Source organism: Lissotriton helveticus, chromosome 12 (genome assembly GCF_964261635.1).
Source record: "Lissotriton helveticus chromosome 12, aLisHel1.1, whole genome shotgun sequence".
NCBI classification, from domain to species: Eukaryota; Metazoa; Chordata; class Amphibia; order Caudata; family Salamandridae; genus Lissotriton; species Lissotriton helveticus.
Window position 1 is genome coordinate 842832636 of NC_136073.1, and position 13445 is coordinate 842846080.

The 13445-nt window shown below is 47.5% G+C and overlaps 1 protein-coding gene across 3 annotated transcripts in view; it reads right to left on the minus strand.

Moving 5' to 3' along the window:
- LOC144798880 (phospholipid-transporting ATPase IK-like) overlaps positions 1-13445 on the minus strand; it is a 694664-nt gene that overhangs the window by 260966 nt on the left and 420253 nt on the right. For all 3 annotated transcript variants that reach the window (XM_078669975.1, XM_078669973.1, XM_078669972.1), the window contains 2 exons: positions 7837-7907; positions 1270-1352 (listed from right to left, as the gene is read on the minus strand). In XM_078669975.1, the coding sequence (XP_078526101.1) occupies positions 1270-1352; positions 7837-7907 (154 nt within the window). The remainder of the gene's footprint in view (positions 1-1269; positions 1353-7836; positions 7908-13445) is intronic.

Consider the following 13445-nt stretch of genomic DNA (forward strand, 5'->3'; position numbering starts at 1 on the left):
CGCACTCACTCTATCTATCTATCTCATCACCACAGCATCACTCAGGACCACCACAGCATCACTCAGGGGCACCACAACATCACTATGCACTACCACAGTATCACTGAACGCCACAGCATCACTCATCGCCACCACAACATCACTCAGCGCCAACACCTCATCAATATGTGCAACCATTCAACAACAACTGGTTCAAATATGTTCTCTCAATGTTTCAAGCTTTATTACAAATGTCACAAAAATATGTTAATATTTGACTTCTGTTCTTGGATTTTCGTCACAATAAAATACAATGAACATAATCTTCACAAAAGTTATTTACAAAAGTTTAAGCTATTGCAGTTATAAAATACAATAACTTTTATTTAAGTATTCCTTATTAAAATATATTTAAAGCCATTGTTATTTGTAATATCAATAATCTAAGTCATGTAAATACAACACATACTGCATTACAAATGCTATAGGTGTCACATTTGCTATTGGCATTGTAAATGACAAAGCTATTAATTTCGCTATTTTCAAAACCAACACATAAATGCAAAAATTGTCATTTACAATACCAATAGCTCAAACTTTCCTAATGCGAGACCTATTGCATTGCAAATGCTTGTTTAAGTTCTAGCATGGCGTGCCTATTCTTTTTTTTTTTAAATGGTACCGTCCATGTCCATGTCTTATGGGCAAGCCGCGCATAAGAAAAGAAAGGAGCGGTCACCATTGTTGAACCAGAAGCAGGCTGTGCTGGTGGGGAAAAAAGCACCTCTTAAAAAAAAAAAGAAAGCCCGGTGTGCTGCACTGCTTTAATAAAAATATAATAGGGCGTGTGCAGCATTAAAGGTGTGGCCGCCATTTTTGAAGATCGGCTTAAAGAAAGACAAGGGGTTGCAGAAGAGCATGTTGTGTGTGCTATGGGAGAAATTAATTTAAAAAATAGTGCTCACAGACTGTAAATAAAACATACTGAGTAACAACACATGTTACAGGGGCAGTCCTCATGGGAGGTTCCAACAGGAGAAAAGGAGGTACTAAGGAGGGACTACTAAGCCTATTCACGAAGCAAAAGCCACCGACTATAAAGGACAGTAACAGGAGCCAATTGAAAAGGTGGGCAGTAAATGGGCGGCGCTTCAAATCTATACCTGAATACAGCATGCGTCAAAGAGATAGCGCAAGCGCCGGCTAAGCGAAATCTAAAAAGGGGCAATATGGCAACATTTGTATGTAAAAGTATCTTCGGGGCAAGACAAGACCTGCATTTAACCTTACCGTCAAAGGCCGCCAATGCTGGAATCGAATTCAGTTCAGCATGTGTAATCAGCAGAGCCTGGCGAACTTTCAGATTTGTTTCCCTGAATAAATAGGTGAGCAGAACATTCTGATTATACAAAAGCATCATATTAATGCAATCATAAGTGTTGCTATCGTCTCATCACTCGCGGTTCTTAAATGTGCTTTCATTCCAGCAACCCTGATAATCATGATCAACAAAGCATTTAGTTAAGATAATGCTTTCCCTTACACAGAAGGGGACATTGCATAGACAGAAGTATTAAATTGATGCATGACAATGTACAAAACTAGACTATCAAGAAAGAAGGTTCAAGGATTGGCGATTCCTGTTCTAAGCACAGGCCATAGCTAAAGAGTTACTGAGGAACCTGAGATGACTTTTGCACTATTAAAGTGTTATGGATGCATTTAAAGCTGGGCAATAACAGGGAATCTGCCATAAACACGTGATACCACTCAAATCTCCATTGCCTAGCCTTGTTTAGAGGTGTCTGAACCTCTGCTTTTCCGGTATGGGAACCACCAACAAGGCAGCCCAACCGCCGGGTTTTCCGACGCAGACTTGCATTGGACGGTCTGGCTTTTTGTGAATTCCAACAGCTTGTCCTATCACTTGTCTGTTTTGATTTTGCCAGACGGATATCACTATGTCTTCACGGAGGTAAACATCACTTACAACAAAACTTTTACAACGCACTACCATTACAACGCGGTCATTACAACGCAAACTATTACAACGCATTGCGCTGGGGGGCGCTCTAGGATAGGGAATAGGTTAATTTACTATCCAATAACCTTCCCTAGTGTCCACGGGGACTGGAGTTGGAATAGTAAATTAAACTATTCACTATCCAACACCCAAAAGCGCTATGCGTTGTAATGGTATGCGATGTAAAAACCGCGTTGTAAAGGCAGGCGTTGTAATAGCCTGCGTTGTAACGTCATACATCCCTTCACGGATGCTCATCCAGCAACCTACCGGCAATATTTAGAGATACTTCCCCTGCAGTGGGAATTTTTTAAGTAAACTGCTTCTAGGGATATGGTCAAGAGCACTTGCAGCAACATAGCACAAAGGTGGTCGGCTTGTCATGGTATTTGGACATGATGGATCATATACCAGTGTGGTGGTGTTTTTCAAACACAGAAACCCTAACTGCAGGTGCAGTTTTTTTTAATTTAAACAGAAAATCGGTGTCCTAATATGTTTGGAGTTCTTTTATGTTTGGGGAACATTGATCATTTTGTCCTGTGACGACCTTGCTGTAAATGGAGTTCCAAGATAGCCTAACAAGACATCAGAAAACACTCCCTAAGTAGGCCTGCCTTCAATGTTTACGTAGGGAGCAACTTAATAATGTATTGTTGCACTCATGGAAATGGGGCTGAAAGAGAGACTAAGATAGAAACAGATGCAGAAAGATGGACACAGATAAGAGTTATATATATATATGACTGTGGCAACAATAAACTAAGACCTGCTGTAACCACAAAGTTTTGGAGTCCGTTTCCCGTTTCTTGGCATGTCTGGCTGGAGTGCAGGAGAGTGACTGGGACATTACGAGCCGATATATATATACATATATATATATTTAGAGAGAGAGAGAGATCCAAGGACAGGGACAGAGAGCGATAGAGACAGAAACAGAGATATGGATATAGGCAGAGAGAATGATAGGAACAGAGAGAGACATAGGCAGAGACATGGACAGAAACAAAAATATAAATATAGACAGAGGCAGGTACAGCGAGCCCAGTAGCGACTGCACATCTACCATCACCATCTGGACTGCGAGGGACATTGAACCTGTGATCAGGACCCCCTCTTCGTGGACTGAGGAGCAGCTGCAGGAAGACCCCAATTGACTGCATTGCATCCACAGCATCCTTTAGTATCTTCAGCATCCTGCATCCTTTGCCTCAGGACCACTTCCATAGGAAACCACTACAACGGATAAAAGTGCCTGGAATTCCCTAAGGACTGCTTCACCTGCTGAGTGACTGTGTCTGAGGACATTGCTGGTCCCCCTGACTGGCTCGCTGTTGGAGTTGGTCACCTAACGTGACTCTAAGTGACCACATTTCAACCAGCCCAACTTTTTGCGGAAACAGTTTTTAAGTGTCAAAATCATTGAATTTGCCAATGCCTTTTCAGAGTTGAGTGAAATGTGTTGATTTACTACACTTTGTAAATTCTATATCCTTGGAATCCTCAGGTAGGTCTTTTTCGTTGTGGTGTCTAAAAGTTAATAAAAATACAGTCTATTTTTATAAAATGGTGATGAATTTCTTGAGTGTCTTGTCGATTTCTTCTTCAGTTGTTTTGGTGCTCAGAGCCGCAGTTACCCAGAGGTGAGATGAAGGTTTGACAAATTAAATCTACTGGTCCTAAAGGCGATGGTAAGTGTATTACACTGTGAGCTCGCACAACCACACCATATAATATACCATATATCCTCACAGATAGGGATGCTAATCTTAAGAAGAACGCTGCAAAAAACACAGTTGATGGACAGAATGTAGAACAATGTCATACATTCACCCCAGTACAAGGATCTGGGCCTAAATCCATCGTTTTTTTGCACTCCACACCACCCTGGGTTAGACACTGGCTATATGCAAATCAGCTCTGACCCTGTGCCTCATGGGAACAGTCCAGTCCGAACTACCAAGCCATGTCTTTCCCAGACCGGAATCAAGCATCCAAGGACCGGTTTCTGGCTATCAGCCTTCATCAGCCTGGATAGCTTGACTCCAGTGGTGTGGAGAGCCTGGGACTCACGTCTGAGCATACCCAGCCCACTCGGGGTGAAAATTGCAAAAAACACAGTTGATGGACAGAATGTAGAACAATGTCATACATTCACCCCAGTACAAGGATCTGGGCCTAAATCCATCGTTTTTTTGCACTCCACACCACCCTGGGTTAGACACTGGCTATATGCAAATCAGCTCTGACCCAGTGCCTCATGGGAACAGTCCAGTCCGAACTACCAAGCCATGTCTTTCCCAGACCAGAATCAAGCATCCAAGGACCGGTTTCTGGCTATCAGCCTTCATCAGCCTGGATAGCTTGACTCCAGTGGTGTGGAGAGCCTGGGACTCACGTCTGAGCATACCCAGCCCACTCGGGGTGAAAATTGCAAAAAACACAGTTGATGGACAGAATGTAGAACAATGTCATACATTCACCCCAGTACAAGGATCTGGGCCTAAATCCATCGTTTTTTTGCACTCCACACCACCCTGGGTTAGACACTGGCTATATGCAAATCAGCTCTGACCCTGTGCCTCATGGGAACAGTCCAGTCCGAACTACCAAGCCATGTCTTTCCCAGACCGGAATCAAGCATCCAAGGACCGGTTTCTGGCTATCAGCCTTCATCAGCCTGGATAGCTTGACTCCAGTGGTGTGGAGAGCCTGGGACTCACGTCTGAGCATACCCAGCCCACTCGGGGTGAAAATTGCAAAAAACACAGTTGATGGACAGAATGTAGAACAATGTCATACATTCACCCCAGTACAAGGATCTGGGCCTAAATCCATCGTTTTTTTGCACTCCACACCACCCTGGGTTAGACACTGGCTATATGCAAATCAGCTCTGACCCTGTGCCTCATGGGAACAGTCCAGTCCGAACTACCAAGCCATGTCTTTCCCAGACCGGAATCAAGCATCCAAGGACCGGTTTCTGGCTATCAGCCTTCATCAGCCTGGATAGCTTGACTCCAGTGGTGTGGAGAGCCTGGGACTCATGTCTGAGCATACCCAGCCCACTCGGGGTGAAAATTGCAAAAAACACAGTTGATGGACAGAATGTAGAACAATGTCATACATTCACCCCAGTACAAGGATCTGGGCCTAAATCCATCGTTTTTTTGCACTCCACACCACCCTGGGCTAGACACTGGCTATATGCAAATCAGCTCTGACCCTGTGCCTCATGGGAACAGTCCAGTTCGAACTACCAAGCCATGTCTTTCCCAGACCGGAATCAAGCATCCAAGGACCGGTTTCTGGCTATCAGCCTTCATCAGCCTGGATAGCTTGACTCCAGTGGTGTGGAGAGCCTGGGACTCACGTCTGAGCATACCCAGCCCACTCGGGGTGAAAATTGCAAAAAACACAGTTGATGGACAGAATGTAGAACAATGTCATACATTCACCCCAGTACAAGGATCTGGGCCTAAATCCATCATTTTTTTGCACTCCACACCACCCTGGGTTAGACACTGGCTATATGCAAATCAGCTCTGACCCTGTGCCTCATGGGAACAGTCCAGTCCGAACTACCAAGCCATGTCTTTCCCAGACCGGAATCAAGCATCCAAGGACCGGTTTCTGGCTATCAGCCTTCATCAGCCTGGATAGCTTGACTCCAGTGGTGTGGAGAGCCTGGGACTCACGTCTGAGCATACCCAGCCCACTCGGGGTGAAAATTGCAAAAAACACAGTTGATGGACAGAATGTAGAACAATGTCATACATTCACCCCAGTACAAGGATCTGGGCCTAAATCCATCGTTTTTTTGCACTCCACACCACCCTGGGTTAGACACTGGCTATATGCAAATCAGCTCTGACCCTGTGCCTCATGGGAACAGTCCAGTCCGAACTACCAAGCCATGTCTTTCCCAGACCGGAATCAAGCATCCAAGGACCGGTTTCTGGCTATCAGCCTTCATCAGCCTGGATAGCTTGACTCCAGTGGTGTGGAGAGCCTGGGACTCACGTCTGAGCATACCCAGCCCACTCGGGGTGAAAATTGCAAAAAACACAGTTGATGGACAGAATGTAGAACAATGTCATACATTCACCCCAGTACAAGGATCTGGGCCTAAATCCATCGTTTTTTGCACTCCACACCACCCTGGGTTAGACACTGGCTATATGCAAATCAGCTCTGACCCTGTGCCTCATGGGAACAGTCCAGTCCGAACTACCAAGCCATGTCTTTCCCAGACCGGAATCAAGCATCCAAGGACCGGTTTCTGGCTATCAGCCTTCATCAGCCTGGATAGCTTGACTCCAGTGGTGTGGAGAGCCTGGGACTCACGTCTGAGCATACCCAGCCCACTCGGGGTGAAAATTGCAAAAAACACAGTTGATGGACAGAATGTAGAACAATGTCACACATTCACCCCAGTACAAGGATCTGGGCCTAAATCCATCGTTTTTTTGCACTCCACACCACCCTGGGTTAGACACTGGCTATATGCAAATCAGCTCTGACCCTGTGCCTCATGGGAACAGTCCAGTCCAAACTACCAAGCCATGTCTTTCCCAGACCGGAATCAAGCATCCAAGGACCGGTTTCTGGCTATCAGCCTTCATCAGCCTGGATAGCTTGACTCCAGTGGTGTGGAGAGCCTGGGACTCACGTCTCACGTCTCACGTCTGAGCATACCCAGCCCACTCGGGGTGAAAATTGTGGTGTGGATGCTTGATTCCGGTCTGGGAAAGACATGGCTTGGTAGTTCGGACTGGACTGTTCCCATGAGGCACAGGGTCAGAGCTGATTTGCATATAGCCAGTGTCTAACCCAGGGTGATGTGGAGTGCAAAACAACGATGGATTTAGGCCCAGATCCTTGTACTGGGGTGAATGTATGACATTGTTCTACATTCTGTCCATCAACTGTGTTTTTTGCAATTTTCAACCCGAGTGGGCTGGGTATGCTCAGACGTGAGTCCCAGGCTCTCCACACCACTGGAGTCAAGCTATCCAGGCTGATGAAGGCTGATAGCCAGAAACCGGTCCTTGGATGCTTGATTCCGGTCTGGGAAAGACATGGCTTGGTAGTTCGGACTGGACTGTTCCCATGAGGCACAGGGTCAGAGCTGATTTGCATGTAGCCAGTGTCTAACCCAGGGTGGTGTGGAGTGCAAAAAAATGATGGATTTAGGCCCAGATCCGTGTACTGGGGTGAATGTATGACATTGTTCTACATTCTGTCCATCAACTGTGTTTTTTGCAATTTTCACCCCGAGTGGGCTGGGTATGCTCAGACGTGAGTCCCAGGCTCTCCGCACCACTGGAGTCAAGCTATCCAGGCTGATGAAGGCTGATAGCCAGAAACCGGTCCTTGGATGCTTGATTCCGGTCTGGGAAAGACATGGCTTGGTAGTTCGGACTGGACTGTTCCCATGAGGCACAGGGTCAGAGCTGATTTGCATATAGCCAGTGTCTAACCCAGGGTGATGTGGAGTGCAAAAAAACGATGGATTTAGGCCCAGATCCTTGTACTGGGGTGAATGTATGACATTGTTCTACATTCTGTCCACCAACTGTGTTTTTTGCAATCTTAAGAAGAACAGCATGCCCATACAGCTCACAAAGCAAACTATTTTGCCAAGTCCTTAAGCTCAAAGATCCACACACAATGCGCTAAACAGACATATTAGTTTCACATTAACCGACAGAAACCTTTATTAGTTAATACTTTGTCCGAACCAATGTACATTAACAAACATCTCCAATCACACGGTCCACCAGGCAAACACGCCCTCAGTTCCCAGGGGTGGGGGGAGCTCTATACATTACCCATCAATGCCAGATGTCTCCACATAGCAGAGGCTGTTGGGCTCCGAGCTCTGCAGCAGCAGCAGGTCCGCCTGTCAGAGGGAAGAGGGATTCCTAAAATCAGCACCGCTAAATACTAGAATGAGGAGTATGTTTTCACTTGTATAGTAGATCTAAAGGTGAGGAGGAGTGCAACAGGCTGTACTGAGAATAAAGCATGCTGAATGTTCAGTGAGTTGAACGCTCACCGCTGACAAATGTGGAGACCTGAAGGCCACAAGTTGAAACCCAGACATGTCGGACTCACCCTTCCGAGGCCGCTAAACTGATTATTGAAATGTGGGTACCAGTAACATATCCTCTACAGTAATCAGAAGTGACGAAAGTCAAATATTAAGTGCCATATAAAAAACAATATAATAAAATCGAGCGCTAAGAGTGAAATTCAATCAGTATTAAAACAGGAATACAAACTATTTAACATATGCACACAGACATCCTAGTCACAGGTGAAGAACGTGGTCCCATTCAAAAACAAATGCGCAAAACTATGCCCAAAAATGTTCGCTCCAAAATGGGGCTAGAGTCACACATTTTAGCGTTTTCGCAAAACCTTTTCAGGTTTCTTCTGCAATCTGCATCACTGATGGTAATTCAGAAAAAGTTTGGTAACTACTTTTTTAGTTGTGGGGTTTCCCTCATTCACAATTGTACACATTGCACATGGTAGAGAGTCAGTGCCTTTTGGAGATGCACAATATTTATTTTTTATTTTGCCATGTGGAAATACATTTTGCTCTTGGCAAAACTTGCTTTTCGTTCCATCAAAATGTGAGCCTTGTTCCCTTACCCTTCCCTACTAGGAGCTGCACCTGGCAGGAGTAAATTCCTGACCATTTTCAGGGTTGGAAGGGGTCGGAAACAAGATGTCGAATAACGACAAACTCATATGTTTGTGGTTGTTCGCAAACTTCCATGGTGAACTGTGCCTTGAAAAGCTGTTTCTCAATCAGCCATCGGGCCACAGGACCCAGTGCAGACAGAATTGCCTCCAGTTTATTAGAGGAACTCCACCTGTTCTGGCTTGTCTGCTAATTCCTCTCTCCTTCAGTACAGGGCAGAATACATTGAAAGAGTTTATTTTTTATTGAACTCATTCAAATGTTGACTCTCTTTAAAAAAAATTGACCATATGTAGTAATATGTTGCAAGTATTAATTTAACTCACAGCGCAATGCAGTACGAATGCAGGGTGCACGGTTTGCAGGATGGAGACTAATGAACAAGTTACTTACCTTCGGTAACAATTTATCTGTAAGAAACATTAGTTAATGATAGATACATTACCTTAGAATAACCCCCAGGCGTCAGACTGGATCCGGAAAGCTTTTATCAGCAGTACCCCTGCTCGTCGGTTGGCGTCGTTGGACGGCTTCACATACGTCATTGGTGTCGTAGTCGCCGAGATGACGTCACTGGAGCTACTTACACGCGCCCACGCGCTCTGACGTCAGTTCTGTACATGACTTTCCACGCCAGGAACGCAAAGCCATGCAAGATACTGATCACTGGTGCATTGAAACTAGGGCCCTTAAAGGGATGACCGTAACCTTCGAAATCGGTTCGCAGAACGGGGAGGATGGGTGGGGCAGAAAGGAATCTATCACTAGCTAATGTTTCTTACAGATATATCATTACCAAAGGTAAGTAACTTGTTCATCACCTTAGTGATAGATTCCTTACCCTAGAATAGATACCCCAGCAATACCAACCCCGGTGGTGGGTCTGTGAACAAAGATCACACCAGAAAGTCACAGAGAACAGAACGGCCAAAGAAGCTGTCTATCCGGACTTGACTGTCAAGGCAATAATGCTTAGTAAAAGTGTGCAGCGAAGCCCACGTGGCTGCCTGACAGATGTTTTGCAGGGGACACCACGTCCCAATGCAGTAGTGGCTACTGTCGTCCTAGTAGAATGGGGGCGCAACCCCGCCGGAGGTCCTTTTTAGCCAGGGAATAACAGGCCTTGATACACAAGGCGACCCAGCGGGAGATATTCCTCTTGTGTACAGCCCGGCCTTTCTTGGCGCCCATGTAGCCAACAAAGAGCTGGTCATCCACCCGGAACTGTTGTGTGGGATTCAGATAAAAGGAGAGCCCATATTTTGGGTCCATACGGTGGAGCCTCTCTTCCTCTCTGGGAGGGTGTGGAGGCGGAAAGAAGTGGGCAAGGTGATAGTTTGCCCGATGTGGAAGGCAGTGACAACCTTTGGCAAGAAGGAAGGTCGAGTGCAAAGTACAACCTTGTCCGGATGCACCGACAGAAAAGGAGGCTTACAGAAAAGAGCGTGGAGCTCACTCACGCGCCTAGCAGAGGTGATGGCAACCCGGAAAGCAGTCTTCAAAGTCAATAAACGAAGAGGACAGTTGGGAAGTCGCTCAAAGGGAGCACACATCAAACAGGTAAGAACCAGATTCAAGTCCCACTGAGGCATTACAAACGGAATAGGAGGGAAAAGGTGAGTAATGTCTTTGAGAATTCTACTTACAACGGGGACTTGAAAAGAGAGGGCTGATCAGGGAGCCTGAGAAAGGCCGAAATCGCAGAAAGATAGCCCTTAATTGTGCCCAGATCAGAGCCCTACTGGGCCAGAGAAAGAAGAAACAAAAGGACATCTGAAAGAGGGGCAGAAACGGGATCCACAGCCTTTGCTGTGCACCATGCCACCATTTTTTATCACCTGCAGGCGTATGCTGATTTAGTGGAGGGACGCCTGGCTGCCAGAATGATATCACAGACTTCAGGAGGTAAGTCAAAAGGAATCAACTGTCGCCGCTCAATCTCCACGCATGTAGGTGGAGGCTGGACAGGTTCGGGTAGAGGACCGTTCCCTACTGCTACGACAGAAGATCCTCCCAAAGAGGCAGTCAGATCGGGGGATCCACGCTCATACTGAGTAGCTTGGGATCCCAAACTCTTCGAGCCCAGTCCGGAGCCACAAGAATGACTTGGGCCTGGTCGTGCCTGATCTTCTTCAGCACTCTGGGTAGAAGTAGTAGAGGCGGAAAAGCGTACAATAGACTGCAGCTCCACTTGTGACGAAAAGCGCCGCTGAGCGAGTGCTGCCTTGGAAATTCCAACGCGCAAAAGTGATGACAGCGCACCTTCTCTTCGGTGGCGAATAGATCTAACCAAGGCACTCCCCACTGTTGAAAGAGACCTTGCACCACCTCTGAATGAAGAGGCCATTCGTGATCCATCATGCACCTGCAGCTGAGCTCGTCCGCCCTGGTGTTCAAAGAACCTGCCAGGTGTTGAACCGTCAAGGAAATGCCATGACGTTCCAGCCATGTCCAGAGGCGCAGAGCCTCCTGACATAGGGTCCATGACCCCACCCGCCTTGTTTGTTGCAATACCACATGGCGGTGGTGTTGTCTGTGCACACCTGCATGACTTTCCCTTTGACAGAGGGAAGGAATGCTTTCAGTGCAAGTAGGATCGCCCTGAGCTCCAGAAGGTTGATATGTAACCTGGACTACGCTGGAGACCAGAACCCTCTGATCTCCGCCTCTCCCATGTGGCCGCCTCATCCCAGGAGGGACGCATCCGTCACCACTGTGTGCTCCGGATGGGGAAGGGAAAGGGATCTGCCGCTGACCCAACGCTGGTTTGTGAGCCACCATTACAATTGTTGGGCAGTGCCCTCCGAGATCTGGACGTACTCGGACAGGTGCCCTTGATGCTGCGCCCACTGGAACTTCAGGTCCTACTGCAGAGCCCACATATGCCATCTGGCATGATTGGTCAGCAGGATGCAGGAGGCCATGAGGCCCAGCAGCCTCAAGGTCATCCTGACCGAAAGCCAGGACAAGAGCCGAAAGATCTGAATCATAACCCGAATGTCCCGGACTCTCTGTTTGGGAGGATAAACCCGAAACTGCGCTGTGTCCAGAACCGCTCCGATGAAGAGGAGCTTCAGAGAGGGAATCAGGTGCGACTTCGGCACATTGATGGAGAACCCCAGCAAATGCAGGAGAGCGGCCATAGTCTGGAGGGGGGAGATGGCTTCCTGGGGCGAGCCCACCTTCAACAGCCAGTCGTCGAGATAGGGGAAGACTGAAACTCCTGACCTGTGCAGATGAGGTGCGACCACCACCATCACTTTCGTGAACACCCGAGGGGCGCTGTTAAGGCCAAAAGGGAGCACAGTGAACGGAAAGGGCTTGTGGCCTATCGTGAACCGCAGTTAACGCCGGTGGGCCGGCAGGACGGGGATATGAAAGTAAGCGTCCTGCAAGTCCAATGCTACCATCCAGTCTTTGGGGCTAGGGCAGACAAGACCTGAGCAAGTGTGAGCATCTTGAAATTCTCCTTCCGGAGGAAGCGATTGATGTTCCGAAGGTCTAAAATAGGACGCAGGCCCTTGTCCTTATTTGGAACCAGAAAGTAGTGGGAGTAGCAACCACAACCTAACTCTGGCTTCGGAACGCGCTTGATGGCCCCCTTGGCCAAGAGGGCCGCAACTTCCTGCTGGAGAATTGCCAAGTGATCCCCCGACATGCAGTGGTACTGAGGTGGCATGGCTGAAGGGGTAGTCTCGAAAGGGGGGGAGTAGCCCCGTCGGACTATCTGCAGAACCCAGCTGTCCGAAGTGATGGTGCGCCAGTGGGGGAGGTGATGGCAAATCCTGTCACCCACTGCCATGTGGTGGGCCTGAAACACCGGACTAGGAAGGTTTGGAGGCGGTGGCAGCAGGGGAGGTGGCGGACTGACCCGCCCGCTGGCCCCGTGACCCACCTCTGTGAGTCTCACGTCGCGGCTGCGCTGAGACTGTTCCTGCGCAGGCCTGTGGCTCTGAAACTATGATGTTTGAGCGCCCCTTCCTTGGCCACGAAAGGAGCGAAAAGCAGAAGGAGTGCGCGAGGCCGAAAGGTCCAACGACTTGGCCGTAGCCCGAGAGTCCTTAAAACGCTCCAACGCACTGTCTGCCTTGTTGCCAAAAAGGCGAGTGGCATCAAAGGGCATGTCCATCAGAGTGTTCTGACATCCCCAGAAAAGCCTGTAGTCCTCAGCCAGGCGTGGCGGCGCAGCGCAAGATTTAAAACCGGGCATCCCTACACACCAGGAGTCCCCCAAAAAATCATTCAAAAATTGACTGGGGGTACCACTCTCTCCGGATCTGCGCTTGTTGGTGCGGAAAAAGAAAGAACTGATGTCAGCGCGCGTTGCCGCGTCTAAGTAGCTCCAATGACGTCATCTCGGTAACTACGACGCCAACGACGTACGCGGAGCCGTACGATGACGCCTACCGACGCGCAGGGGTACTGCTGAAGAAAGCTTTTCAGATCCAGTCTGATGCCTGGGGGTTATTCTAAGGTAAGGAATCTATCACTAATGTGTTTATTTCAGATATGTGTAAAACAATTATACAATTACATGTTGTCTAATTATACTTTTGTTTGAAGAAAAATTGGCGCTTTAAACAAAAATAAAGGGAGAAACAATTGCTGTTCAAAAAGTAGAGGGAACTGTGGTTTTAAATTCCCATTCTATCAATAGCATACTTGGTCATCTACTGTTTGGTACGGAAAGCAGCAGATAGTGAATGTCCTATTCATGTTAAAACTTGC